Source organism: Dendrobates tinctorius, unplaced genomic scaffold (genome assembly GCF_039654945.1).
Source record: "Dendrobates tinctorius isolate UK_male_01 unplaced genomic scaffold, ASM3965494v1 ptg000011l, whole genome shotgun sequence".
Taxonomy (NCBI): domain Eukaryota; kingdom Metazoa; phylum Chordata; class Amphibia; order Anura; family Dendrobatidae; genus Dendrobates; species Dendrobates tinctorius.
Window position 1 is genome coordinate 115298700 of NW_027361679.1, and position 15422 is coordinate 115314121.

A 15422-nucleotide genomic window follows, 5' to 3' on the forward strand; every position below is an offset into this window, starting at 1 on the left:
CTACATTCCTGGAGAGTAGTTGCCATCCCAGCCACCTCTCTCCAGCTCATTGATTTCTGTACAATAGCTGCTTATCTCCGGCCCCCTCTCTGACATCACCTGACAAGCTGCTCTTATCATTCCTGTGTAATCACAATCCATTGGGCTCTTCAGTGCTTCCTTGGTGTGGCCTATGCCTTGGTTCATAGTTACGCCGTCTTATTTGCATCTTAAAATCCAGTACCTTTTTTTGATAGACAGATGATTCGCTCCATTGATGAGAGTGAATGTTGTCTAAAATCAGTTTGCGTATCTCTGTTAGCACACTGGAGTAATCTCAGTAAGACGCTCCCAACTCTCAGTGCAGGTGATCTCCTAATGTGGCTGTGGATGCGCTCTGACATCTGGTTCCTGGCCCCTCCTTGGCCGCCACTCAAGTGGCTTCAGCGGAGGAACATTGAAGTGAGCAGAGAGCAGGTGGATGTCACAGTGCCATCTCCTGGCCAGTGAAGCCTCTGGCTACACTTTTGGGTGCATTGAGCAGCGGCCTCAGACAGGCAGAAGCCAGGTGTTAGAACATACCCGCAGCCATATTGTGTGCATGCCTGCACTGATACTTTGGAGTGTATCGGTATGCAAGTGCAGACAAGAAGACTTATTTTAGGTTTTGTACACTCTTACAACGGAGTGCTGTCAATCAAGACAAGGAGCTGGCTGTATTATGGAAATAGGAGGGTGCATTGAAGCACCCCCATTTGTAAATTAATGGATTTTTCATTAAATATTACGCTAAAGGGAACCTGTCAGCAGGATGGTGCACAGTAACCTACAGTGTCAGGTCGGCGCTGTTATACTGATTGATACCTTGGTTGATGAAATCCGTCTTGTGGTTGTTGTGTAATCTTTATTTGTAGTTTGGAGATAATGATCTGCTCTTGCCCCGGGGTGGTCTGTGGAGTCTTCATGTGGTGCTCAGGTTAGGTATTCATAGTGCAGACTGCTGAAAGGTCACTGATCCCTCACTGACCTGCCCCCTAGTTTGCATAATGAAACAAAAAACAAAACCCTCTGCATGCGGGCACTGGCCCTGGCACCTGCGCTTCAGCTTTATCATAAGTGTAAAGTGCATAGAATTATTATGACCGCACCTTCGCAGTAGCAGCTATCTGTGTATATAGATGTGATTCAATAGCTGCTACTGCGCAGGCGGTGCCATTTTCAAACTGATTTTCTTTTTTTTTTTTTTTTTAAATGTCAGGATCACCTCAATCATAATAATTATATGTACATTACGCATATTATGCTGCCTGCAGACTTTTTTTTTTTTTTTTATACATTCATTATGTAAACTATGGGGCAGGTCAGTGAGGGATCAGTGACCTGTCAGAAGCAATCAGATGAATAGCTAATCAGAGCACCACATGAAGACCCCACCACAGGCCGCCCCAGAGCACGGACATATCATTAACTCAAAACTAAAAATAAGGCTATGTGCCCACGTAAGTAGATTTTTTCCTGAGAAAAACAGGACTCCTCAGGAAAGCCGCATTTTTTTCGCGTTATCGCGTTTTTTGCGCGATTTTTTTGCGGAGCATCCTAATACAATGAACATAGTGGCAAATCCGCAGATTTTAATGAAAATTAATGAACATGCTGCGTTTTTTTTCCGCGATGCGTTTTTTTGCGGAAAAATAACGCACCATGGGCACAAACATTGCAGAATGCATTCTAGTAATAGGATGCTTAATGTATGCGGTTTTGCAAGGGAAAAATGCTAAAAAAGAGAAAAAAATGCGAAAAAACCTGAATGTGTGCACACAGCCTTAGCATTAAGCAACAACCACAAGACGGATTTCATCACCCAGGTATCACTGTAATCAGTATAACGGCGCCGACCTGACACTGTCTGTAGGTTACTGTGCACAATCCTGCTCACAGGCTCCCTTTAAGCTGTATCTCACCGGTATGATTTTTGTAGGGGCTGCTTCCTCTTCACCCATGTTTATGCAGTTTAATTGGCATTTTGAGGGTGACAGACTCCCTTTTAAATTATTTCTATGTTAAATGTTATAGAGGTTGCCTGATTCTGTTCCATGTCTCCCCTCCGTTCCTTTTATTTGTCAAGAACTGCTGTAACTGAGCACCATTGACTTTCCATCAGCTAAGGATGATTACCAGCTCGGTATACATGGATAATGTTTTGTAATGGATGTACTAAGCTCGATTGGAATCTTAGGTAATGGAGCAGGGATGTGTAGACTGGTGGGATCAGATGTATGTGTCCGTTTGTAAATGAAAGGCTTTTTGCTAATGGTTATCTTGGCTGATGACTAAAGCATAGTTCACATGTTGCATTTTTGCTGCTTTTTTTTCCGGCAGGTTAATCCTGCTCTTGGCAGTAAAGACACTGCTTACAAAAAGCACGCATTCTTTTTAGATCAGCAAAGAAGCTCTGAGCTTACAGATAATATCCACCATGTAGAAAACTAGGTGACCTTTTAGCTTGTGTTGTCCAGCCCGGTGTATCTTTTTTTTATTTATTTTTTTTATACCAGCACCGCCAATAAATATTCTTTTGAGAGGAACTCGTCAGCACGTGACCACACAATGGCCACTGGAGCGGGATCCTAACAGTGTGTACCCACTGTGTGGATTTCTGCAAGCTACAGTGCTTGCCAACAGTGTCACTGGGCTGGACAGCAGATATAAGGGCCTCGGGCACACTCTTGGCCGATTCTGAGACCAATAGTTAGAGAAGAGGGACCGTCACACCCATCCCCCACTATATTTTTGATTTGAATATACATTAATTGGCTGTTATACTTTTGTGATGCAAATGGGAGTCTTCATGAGTATATCAGCCATAGAGGGATGCTGCTGCATGTTTGGCAGTATAGAGGCAACTAAACAGCATCCAGTAAATATTATCCATGGATCCAATTTATTTTAAAGGGAAGGTGCCCTCAAAAAATTTTTTTTTTCTGTAATTGAAAAAATGTACAGAATTAATGTTTACATTTTCTTAAATATTATTTGATTATAATTTAGTAAAATATGAAAAATAATTTTAAAAAATTTGGCATTTCCACTTTTAAACACTAGGGGGAGCAGCTACTGAAATTTGACAAAAACCTAGTGTACAACTAGCTCGCATTACTGCACTGCAGTAAATATGGGCTGAGTCTGCTGACATGTGTGATGTCACTCATCCCCCTAGATACACGGCTCAGGAGACAGTATCACACAGGATAGGATTACATACACAGCTCAGCACAGTATCATACAGGATGGGATTAGATACACGGCGCAGCAGACAGTATCACACTTGGGAGGATTACATGCACAGATCAGCAAACAGTATCACAGAGGATGGGATTAGATACACAGACAATAGGACTGAGCTGTGCAGACTCCTCACCCCCCACAGCTGCAGTAGCTGAGACAACTCACTTCTGTATGTGTGTGAGTGAGAGGAGCGTTCAAAGGTCAGCTGCTGCTGGCTCTTCACCCCTCCACGCCCTCGATAATTACCTCACTGCTCCTTCCCCCCCCACCATCGTGTTGCATTTTGGTGCAGCCTGCGCGCCGGCAAAAGCATACCTGGCACGGCCTGTGTACCCAATGCTAAAGATAGGGTACGCAGGTCACATGCAGCGTCATGCGCCCATAGGCGGAGCTGACTGCAGGAGGCACGGCAGGGGGCGGAGCTTCACGGCGAGTGTGCCCTGCGCCGCAAAACGCTAATGTGAAACAAGCCTTAGCATGATGAGACTGGAGTATTTTCTTTGAAAGTAATGTCTTACTATATAATTTTGTTATTAAAATGAGCATTTCATGAGATCAAGGGTAGTCAGTCTTCGGCCAGCCAGATTGGCAGCTGCAGCGTGTATGGAGCAGTGTGAGATCCCTGCAGCAGGGATACTGAGGAACTGTCAGTAAAGCTAGTTGTGCATTATACAGCCTTTATGACAACATTTGAAAGTAAGAATACCAGCCTTATTGGGTTTAAGAGATCTGTACAATAACGCAAGCATTTTATATTGTGACATTTGATGAAAGATGCTATAAGACCATGGTCACTCTAACAGTATTTGGCTTGTATATAAAGAAGTGGTGATGTGTTTCTATTATACTTTTCCTCTGACTGCCCCTCTCCTGGTTGTGGCTTTTAGATACTGATGAAGAATACTAACCAATTACTGATAGTGTGAATGTGACCTAAGAGTTATGCTGTGCATGTAAAGTTGTACCGTACTAGTCCTAAGTTACACTGCGTAAGGGAAGCCCCTTTTGTACGTTGAAGCTATGCCAGCAATGATGGTCCTGTGTTCTAAACAACTGTTACCAAAGGATTAGTTCTGTGCAGCCACGTATTTGTGATAGCATGTGGCTTTTTACTCTGGTTCTGAGATAATGAGGATTACTGGGAGATTGCATATCTGTAAAATCCAAATTGCCTATTTAAAATTTTACAGACCTGCACAGATCTGGAATAGCATAGTACTTATGTTGCCACATTATGGACATAAGCGCACAGCATGCAGTGAGTGCCACATTACAGATCCAGTCTAGTTCTTACAGCCTGCCTTGTGCCCACATTACAAAGGTAAGTAATAGATTGGATCTGTAATGTGGACCTGCATTCTGTGCGCCCACGTCTCGTGTGACAATGAGTGCCACATTACGGATCCAATCTAGTTCTTACTGCTGTCGGCTCTCGTCTGTATTGGGGACACCCTAAGTACTAGATTGTATCTGTAATGTGGCACTTATGTTGTAACATTACCAACATGGGCAGTGAGTGCCATCTTTTTACAGATCGTACTTACTGCCTACTGTGGTTGCACATCCATAATGTCACAACGTGAGTGCCACATTGCAGATCCAATCTACATGGATCTTTAAGGCTATGTGCTCAAGTTGCAGAAATGTTGTGGAATTGTCCGCAGCATTTCCGCAACTGCCCGCCGCGGGTAAAATGCATGCAGAATTCGCATGCGTTTTCCCGCAAAACAAGCGTTTTGTAAGCGTTTTTAGCTTGCAAAATACTTGCGCTTTTTTTTTAAGCATCGCTTTGAAAAGTGACAGGTTGATCAAGTATGTGACCAACTTTTTACTATTGATGCTGCCTCAATGGGGCATCAATAGTAAAAGAATGTAAAAAAATAAATAGAGCTATACTTACCCTCTGTCTTTCCCCAGAGTCCTCCCGGCCTCATCGGTGCTGCCGGCATCTTCCTTTCCCAGGGATGCATTGCACGAATTACCTCTGATGACGTAGCGGCCACGCGCAATGCATCCCTGGGAACGGAAGTTGCTGGCAGCGCCGATGAGGCCGGGAGGACCCCAGGGGCTGACAGAGGGTAAGTATATCTCTATTTTTTATTTTAATTCTTTTTTTTTACAGGAATATGGTACCCAGGGCATGGAGGAGAGTCTCCGCTCCTCCAGACCCTGGGTACCATCCGCACATGAAGCGCTCACTTCACACATGGTGGGCATAGCCACATGTGTAAAGTGAGCGCTTCAGTGCAATCCTATGGCGGCGGAATCGCTGCGATTCCGCAGAATTGATGGATATGCTGCAGATTTTACCGCTATGCGATTCCACAGTGGAAAAATCCGCAGCATGGGCACAGCAATTGCTGAATCCCATAGGATTGAATGGGAATGCGTTTTTTTAAGCGTTTCCGCAGCGGCAAAGACACTTAAAAAACGCAACTTGGGCACACAGCCTAAAACTGAGTGCATGCAAGATGCTGAAGTGTTTTCTGAAGTGGACTATAAGCATGTATATTATTTTCAAACCTGCCATTTCCTGTGTTTTTTTTTTTTTCTTCCGAAAATGCTCATGAGAAATCTAAAATGTTCTTTTATCTTAGGTGAGTGCCAATGGAAATGTCCTGCGAAGTGAGATAGTTGGGTCCATAAAAATGAGAGTCTTTCTATCCGGAATGCCTGAACTGCGCCTTGGGTTGAATGACAAAGTTCTCTTTGAAAATACAGGACGTAAGAAAACTATTTTCTTGTGCATTTTCCAGCTTTTCTAGAAATGTAAATAGCATGTTCCATCTACCCAGTATCCTAAACTAATATGTAATAAGAATGGAACACAGAGCTTCAAGCTTCTGCAATGGGCTTACTACTTTAACTCTTTGGCCCCAATCCATCGTTACATTTGCACCTGTTTTTTGTATGATTTTTGGTGTTTTGTGCTTTTTTTTTATTTGCATTCTCAATTTATTTCTTTGCTCCCTTTTAGAAGTCTATTTTATATATGCTCATCTGTTTATGTTATATTCACTAAAGGGTTGAAACAAAAGCGCAATAGGGTCTTATCCGGGTAAAATGTACAAATACTGAAAGTATTATACTCACCTTCTCAAAGAGAAAGTAAAGCCTGCATAGTAAGTCAGCCTGCTGCACGTCCAACGGTCCACAGCGGAACCGCACCACAGTTCAATAAGGAATAAATTCTTGGACTTTAAGTGCGCTGCCAGACAGATTCAATAACCACACAAGGTTAAAAAAGTTAACCCTTTAATCCCTACGCGTTTCGAAGCATAACGCTTCTTCTTCAGGGGTATCAACCCCTGAAGAAGAAGCGTTATGCTTCGAAACGCGTAGGGATTAAAGGGTTAACTTTTTTAACCTTGTGTGGTTATTGAATCTGTCTGGCAGCGCACTTAAAGTCCAAGAATTTATTCCTTATTGAACATCTGTTTATGTTCTGCTTTGTGGGCCAAGTTTAGTGATTCCAGGTGTTTTCAAGTGATTCATCAATTACGACTTTTTAAAAAGTCACACAGTTTGGCACAATTTCACCTCCACCCACCTCCTGGAGTTTTTTTTTTTTTTTTTTTTCCCCTTGTCATTCAAAAAGTCACATCTCTTGTCACAACTTTTTCAAAATGTTGCGTTGTCAAGAATTTGCAAAAATAGTTAAGGCAATTTTTATTTAAACTTCGTGCCAAATTCGTGAACCGAGTGCGCCATTTTGATGAATTTGGCACAATAAACATCAGCGAAAATCTCAAGAAAACAAGTGACTTAACCCCTTCCCAACCTTAGACCCGTACTCAGTACTTACCGATCTTGGATGTACTGAGTACGTCCAGGCAATTTTACATGCACAGTAGCTGTGCGCGCTTGATAGCCGCCAGCTGTCACCTGATTCTGACAGCTGATGCTCAGCACTAAGTGCAGAAGTGGTGTTGGCACTTTTACTAGCAGTTTAACCTCATAAATGCTGCAATCAATAGCGTTCACACCATTTAGAAGGCAGGAGGAGAGAGCTCCCTCTGATCGGCGGCCCCTCAACATCTTCATGGGGGGCCCGATCGTTGCCATGGTGACCCTATGTTGTCATGACGACATCTGGGTCACCAAGCTACAGCAAGCCCCTCAGACCATGCGCAGAGCACGGTCTAAGGGGCTTGTCAGTGCAGCACTGCCTGTTATAAACCATTGCAGTGCTCTTGAAAGTGAAAGTCCCATAGTTAGGTGAATAAAAGTTATTAACAGTAAAAAAAAAAAAAGTTAAAATAAAAATCAGAAAATAATGAAAAAAATAAAAATACACTGACAAATTTTGATTTTTTTTGTTGGTAAAAACGAAAAAAAAAAGTATGTTTGGTATCGCCGTGTCCAGGAAGACTCATAAAATTGTCACATCATTTGTGGTCTGGATTATAGCTGTTATTTCGGGAAGAAATTTGGCAGTTACCTCAGTCTCTAAAGATGAACAGTCCACCAGCTGTTCTTTACCTCCTGATATTAAGGAATTATTTGGTTTGGGCGGGATGACATGTTCGTCACTGTCCTCTGTAAGTAGGTTCTGACCGTCCATGTCTGAGGCTGGTGCCGTCTTCAAGTTATCATGTGAAATTGAAGGGTGGGAGGACAATGGTTGTTTTTGCCCGCTGCAGAGGAGGTAACAGTCCATAAATGTAGGCTGCAGAAGGAAAAAAGCACTTATCACCTAATCTCATCAGTAGTCCAAGAGCAGGTAGCTCAGATATTAACTATTGTTTTGTGTTTTCTCTTTTTAAATCATAATGACAACCCAAAACATCCAAATGACCCTCATCAAAAGTTCACATACCCTATTTCTTAATACCATGTATTGCCCCCTCTAATATCAATGACAACTTGAAGTCTTTTGTGGTAGTTGTGGTGGATGAGGTTCTTTATTTTCTCAGATGGTGAAACTGCCCACTCTTCTTGGCAAAAAGCCTTCAGTTCCTGTAAATTCCTGTGCTTTCTAGCATCAACTGCACACTTGAGATCTCCCCAGAGTGGCTCAATGATATTGAGGTCAGGAGACTGAGATGGCCACTCCAGAATCTTCACTTTCTTCTGCTGTAGCCAATGACAGGTCGACTTGACCTTGTGTTTTGGATCGTTGTCATGTTGGAACGTCCAAGTACGTCCCATGCGCAGCTTTCGGGCTGACGATTGCAAATTTGCTGATAACATCCTGCATTTATCTTTCCTTCAACTTTGACCAAGTTTCCTGGGCTTTTGTAGCTCATACATCCCCAGAACATCAGTGATCCACCTCTGTGCCTTACAGTAGGAATGGTATTCCTTTCCTCATAGGTCTTGTTGACCTCTCTCCAAATGTAATGTTTATGGTTGTGGCCAAAAGTTCAATTTTGGTCTCATCACTCCAAATAACCTTGTTCCAGAAGTTATGAGGCTTCTCTCTGTGCTGTTTTGTGTATTGTAGGCAAGATACTTTGTGACATATTTGCACAGTAATGGCTTTCTTCTGGCGACTCGACCATGCAGCCCATTTTTCTTCAAGTGCCTCCTTATTGTGCATCTTGAAACAGCCACACCGCTCGTTAACACCGTCCAGTATTTCAGTTGATGTTATTTGTGGGTTTTTCTTTGCATCCGGAACAATTTTCCTGGCAGTTGTGAACAAAATTTTTGTTGGTCTACCTGTCTGTGGTTTTGTTTTTACAGAGCCCCTAATTTTCCATTTATTGTTCACAGTTTGAACGCTGCTGACTGGCATTATCAATTCCTTGGATATCTTTGTGTTTTCTTTTCCTGTTTTATACGGTTCAACTACCTTTTTCCGTAGATCCGTTGACAGTTTTGTTTTTTTTTTTTTGTTTTCCCCATGACTCACAATCCGGAAACGTCAGTGGCTGGATGAAAGATGCAAGAGTCTGTCTGGATCCCAGAAACTCACACAGCTTTTATGCACACACACTGATTACAAGCAAACAGATCACAGATGAGGATGTTACCTTTAGTAGCCATTCAAACCCATTTGTGTTAACTTCTGTGCGTGTTTTCAGGTCAAAATCACCAGGGTATGTGAACTTTTCATCAGGGTCATTTGGATGTTTTGGGTTGTCATGATTTAACAAGAGAAACCACAGTAGTTTGACAATAATTGGCTTCACCCAACCACTAACCATGAGTGGAGAAAAAGTTTTGGTATTATCTTTTATATTCTCTGAAAAAGGCCAAGACAGCAAAAATTCTGCCAAGGTATGTAAACTTTTGAGCACAAGTGTAACTTAGTTGTGCAGCAGGAATGATATTTTGTTCCTTTCATGCTCCCTACATACACAGGGAAACGTATCTATGATTGCAATTGTTTCTTTGTCCGCAAGATGGCTGCAGAGAAACAGAATGTGCTTGATTGCAGACTTTTGTATATGTAATGCAGTAGCGTATAAAAGTTTGTGCATCCCTGGCCAAAATTACTGCTACTGTGAACAGTTAACCCCTTACCTACAATTGACGTAATATTCCGTCCATGTGACCATGGACCTAATTACCATGGACGGAATATTACGTCACCATGATCAGCGGCGCCCACGTGGTGAGCGCCGCTGATCGTGGCCGGGTGTCAGCTAATTATCATAGCTGACACCCGGCACAATGTGTCAGGGGCGGTCACGGACCGCCCCCGACACGTTAACCCCTTGCACACCGCGATCAAACGCGATCGCGGTGTACCGGGGGTTAAAGGGAAGCATCGGCAGGGAGGGGGCTCCCTCTGTGCTTCCCTGAGCCCCCCACAGCAGCGCAATGAGCAGCACAATGTGCAGCGCTGCTGCGGGGGGCTCCTTTCCTCCAGGCCCCCGAATCCAAGATGGCGACGGGGGCCTTCGGGGGCCTGAGGAAGCTGGCTGAGGAAGCGCAGGCATGAGGAAGTCTGCAGCAGTGCCTGTGACAGATCGCTGATCTGTCACAGTGATCTGTGATGTGACAGATCAGCGATCTGTCACAGGACAGTGATGTCCCACCTGGGACAAGGTAATAAATAAAAAAGTGTTAAAAATAATTTAAAAAAAATCGCTAAATAAATTAGTAAAAAAAAAAAAATATTCCCCAATAAATCCATTTTTTCAAAATAAAAAAAACAAAAACAATAAAAGTACACATATTTGGTATCGCCGCGTCCGTAATGACCTGCCCTATAAAACTGTCCCATTAGTTAACCCCTTTAGCGAACCCCTTAAAAAATAAAAATAAAAAACGAAGCAAAAAATGATTTATCATACCACCGAACAAAAAGTGCAATAACGCGCGATCAAAAAGACACATATAAATATCCATGGTACCGCTGAAAACGTCATCTTGTCCCGCAAAAAACGAGCCGCCATACAGCATCATCCGCAAAAAAATAAAGTTATAGCTCGCAGAATAAAGCGATGCAAAAATAATTATTTTTTATATAAAATAGTTTTCATTGCATAAAACCGACAAAAACATAAAAAAAGACCTAAATGAGGTATCGCTGTAACCGTACTGACCCGAAGAATAAAACCGCTTTATCAATTTTACCGCACGCGGAACGGTGTAAACGCACCCCCCCAAAAGAAATTCATGAAATGCTGGTTTTTGTTCATTCTGCGTCCCAAAAATCGGAATAAAAAGCGATCAAAAAATGTCACGTGCCCGAAAATGGTACCAATAAAAACGTCAACTCGTCCCGCAAAAAATAAGACCTCACATGACTCGGTGGGTCAAAATACGGAAAAATTATAGCTCTCAATATGTGGTGATGCAAAAACTACTTTTACAATAAAAAACGTCTTTTAGCGTGTGACAGCCGCCAAACATAAAAACCGCCATAAATAGTAAATCAAACCCCCCGTTATCACCCCCTTAGTTAGGGAAAAGTAATAAAACTAAAAGAAAATGTATTTATTTCCATTTTCCCGCTAGGGTTAGGGCTAGGGCTAAGGTTAGGGCTAGGGTTAGGGTTAGGGCTAGGGCTCAGATTAGGGTTAGGGGTGTGTTGAGGTTAGGGTTGGAGTTATAATTGGGGGGTTTCCACTGTTTGGGCACATCAGGTGCTCTCCAAAGGCAACATGGCGTCTGATCTCAATTCCAGCCAATTCTGCGTTGAAAAAGTCAAATGGTGCTCCTTCCCTTCCAAGCTCTGCCATGCGCCCAAACAGTGTTTTACCCCCACATGTAGGGTATCAGCCTACTCAGGACAAATTACAAAACAACTTTTGGGGTCCAATTTCTCCTGTTACCCTTAGGAAAATAAAAAATTGGGGGGCAAAAATATAATTTTGCGGAAAAAAATGTTTTTTTTTTTTGTTTTCACGCCCAGGCGTTATAAACTTCTGTGAAGCACTTGGGGGTTCAAAGTGCTCTCCACACATCTAGATAAGCTCCGTGGGGGGTCTGGTTTCCAAAATGGGGTCACTTGTGGGGAGTTTCAATAGTTTAGGTACATCAGGGGCTCTCCAAACGCACATGACACCTGCAGACCAATCCATCAAAGTCTGCATTCCAAAACGTCACTACTTCCCTTCCGAGCCCCGACGTGTGCCCATACAGTAGTTTTCTCCCACATATGAGGTATCAGCGTACTCAGGACAAATTGCACAATAACTTTTGCAGTCCAATTTCTCCTGTTACCCTTGGTAAAATAAAGAAAATTGAACCTGAAGTATTTTTTTTGTGAAAAAAAGTTAAATGTTCATTTTTTTTTTTTAATATTCAAAAAATTCCTGTGACGCACCTAAAGGGTTAATAAACTTCTTGAATGTGGTTTTAAGCACCTTAAGGGGTGCATTTTTTAGAATGGTGTCACTTTTGGGTATTTTCTATCATATAGACCCCTCAAAGTGGCTTCAAATGTGAAGTGGTCCCTAAAAATAAAATGGTGTTGCAAAAATGAGAAATCGCTGGTCAATTTTTAACCCTTATAACTTCCTAACAAAAAAAAATTTTGGTTCCAAAATTGTGCTGATGTAAAGTAAACATGTGGGAAATGTTATGTATTAAGTATTTTGTGTGCCGTATCGCTGTGATTTAAGGGCATAAAAATTCAAAGTTGGAAAATTGCGAAATTTTCAAAATTTTCGCCAAATTTCCGTTTTTTTTCACAAATAAACGCAAGTTATTTGAATGCAATTTTACCACTAACATGAAGTACAATATGTCACGAGAAAACAATGTCAGAATCACCGGGATCCATGGAAGCGTTCCAGAGTTATGACCTCATAAAGGGACAGTGGTCAGAATTGTAAAAATTGGCCCGGTAGTTAACGTGCAAACCACCCTTGGTAGTGAAGGGGTTAAGCAAGTTGAAGATGAAAGGATTTCTAAATGGCCTAAACTTAAAGATGATACATTTCCTTTGTATTTTAGGCAAAAATATAGCTTTATATTTTAAAAATTACAAAAGGTTAAATGGGCCCATGAAAAAGTTTGGGCACCCTTGGAGATTTCTGTGCTCAGATAACTTTGACCAAGATTTCACACCTTAATTAGCCTGGTATGGCTATGACTTGTTCACGATCATCCTTAGGAAAGGCAGGGTGATGCAAATTTCCCAGCTTTATGAAAACCAGCCTCCTTTAACTTTGTGCCACAAAACAGCCATGGGCTCTTCTAACCAGCTGCCTTATGCTCTGAAAATGGTGGAGGCCCACAAAGCAGGAGAAGGCTATAAGAAGATAGCAAAGCGTTTTCAAGTTGCCTTTTCCTCGGTACAAAATGTAATTAAGAGTATGGCAGTTAACAGAAACAATGGTGGTCAAGATAAAGTCTTGGAAGACCAAGCAAAATTTCAGTGAGACGTACTTGTATGACTGCTAGAGAGGCAAATCAGAACCCCTGCTTGCCTGCAAAAGACCTTCAGAAAGATGTAGCAGACTCTGGAGTTGTAGTATATTGTTTAACTGTTCAGAGGCACCTGCACAAATATGGCCTTCATGGAAGAGTCATCAAGTGTTTTATAAGCTGTGATACTTTCAAAAGGGGGTGCTACCAGGTACTAACCATGCATTGTGCCCAACCTTTTGTATTAGCCTATTGTCCTTTTTATAAATTTTAAAATGTAAAAAACTTCTTTTAGAGAAAATTTAATCTTCAACTTGCTTAAACTAATGGGTCTGTAATAGGCAGAATTGTTGCTGGTTGGTAGGTGGTCAAATACTTTGTTCATGCAATAAAATGCTATTTAATTATTTGAAAATCATACAATGTGATTTTGTTTTTTATTTTTAGATTCTGTCTCTTAAAGTTGAAGTGTACTTACAATAAAAATTACAGACCTCTCTATTTATAGGTAGGAAAACTCTGCAGTGTATCAAATACTTATTTTCCCCACTGCAGGTGACTGGATGTCCTTCTCCATTCACATCCAGTGACACCACTCCTAGGCTTGCCTCAGATGCCTAGTGAGGACGGGTTGTCAACACAACACCAACTTCATGGACTGGAATGCATCCTCCACCTGAAGGTTCCACCGAACCATGATCAATTTTCTTCCCTTTAAGAGATCTGTAAAATCAGCCAATCTCCTATCAAAATTAGATATAAACCGTCGGTAGTACCCAATGATGCTGAGAAATGCTCTCACCTGTTTCGTAGTTAGAGGCAGAGGTTTTGATAGGCCTCGATTTTATTTGGGGTTTCATAACCCCACGGCTAATCATGTACCCCAAGTACTAGGCTTCCTCTAGACCTAATGCACATTTTTTGGTGTTTGCCAACAGCCCACGGCTCGAAGCGAATTCACTACCGCTTGCACCTGGGACAAGTGGATATGCCAGTCGTTACTAAGGAGGACAATATCATCCAAATACAACAAGACATACTTCTGATGGGGTTCTAAAACTATGTCCATCAGCTTCTGCAACGTGGCTGGGGCCCCATGTAACCCAAAAGGCAAGACGACAGTGATAGATACCTTCCGGTGTAAGGAAGACGGTATTTTCTTTAGCTGACTGTCAGGCATCTGCCAGTAACCCTTGGTCAGATCAAGCGTCATGAAGTACTGGGCCTGTCTCAGTCTGTCAATCAGCTCATCTACCCAGGGCATTGGATAAAGTTCAATTTCCGTAAATCGTTCCAAAATCGTAACGATCCGTCCGGCTCCAGAATCCTTACAATGGGACTGGCCCACTCACTCCTGGACTCCTCAATAACTCCTAGCTGTATGATTTTTTTTTTTCACCTCAGCCGAAATGGCTTGCCTCCGGCACACTGTTCGTTTTCTTTCATACTCTTACCTGCGGCTCGGTGGCAATGTCATGTCACGGCCGGGCAATTCTGAGAATACATCTGTATTGTGCTGCATTAATTTTCCAGCCTTCTGTCGCTGCTCTCTAGATAGAGTGTCACTTATCTTTACCATGTTCCTGTCCTCCCGGGCCAGTGTCAGAATGTCCACAGTCGATATGACCGATATGATCGCATCGATAGCCATACACTCCCGGTATTTCCACGCATTTAACAGATTTACATGATATAGTTGCTTTATTTTCCTCTTCCCGGGTTAATATATCCTGTAATTCATCTCAATATTTTCACTGACTTCATATTGCCCCTGTTATTTGGCCAATAGCTTTACTTTCTGCGGTTGGCACTAAGACTGTTATACTCTCTGCTCTGTGTTGCCTGGGCATCCACAGGGTGTTCCTTTACAATAAGCATTACCTTAGTTGTCTGGTTCTGCATACTGACAACATGCTCTGTTGCGCTTTTATGGGCAGTAGGCTCCTGTTCCCATGTCTCTTTGGCTCCGTCCAGCAGAGACCCCTCTGGGATGTTTGCCATATAATGGCTAGACGGTTGAGAACCACGTTGAAGAATGTGGTAGCTCTCAGATGGCAAACATTAAATAGTGCAGTAACATCTCCCAATCCCTTTCATCTTTGGAGACCACTTTTGTGAGCATAGATTAAATGGTTTTGTTAAATCTTTCAACTAGACCATCGGTCTTTGGTTGATACGGCGTTTAATTGTTTAATCTGGAGCAGCTTAAACAGTTTCTTTGTCATCTTGGACACAAAAGGAGTCCCCTGATCCATAAGGATCTTCTTGGGTAGTCCAAGGCAGCAGACCATGGCAAATAGCTGCTGGCCAATAAGTTTAGCCTAAGTGTGACTAAGCAGAATTGCCTACGGGTAACGAGTAGCATAATCCACTACCACTAATGTGTT

At 42.3% G+C, this 15422-nt stretch overlaps 1 protein-coding gene across 2 annotated transcripts in view; it reads left to right on the plus strand.

The window, feature by feature from the left end:
- AP1M1 (adaptor related protein complex 1 subunit mu 1) overlaps window positions 1-15422 on the plus strand; it is an 80139-nt gene that overhangs the window by 27951 nt on the left and 36766 nt on the right. For both annotated transcript variants that reach the window (XM_073546454.1, XM_073546444.1), the window contains exon 6: window positions 5862-5988. In XM_073546454.1, the coding sequence (XP_073402555.1) occupies window positions 5862-5988 (127 nt within the window). The remainder of the gene's footprint in view (window positions 1-5861; window positions 5989-15422) is intronic.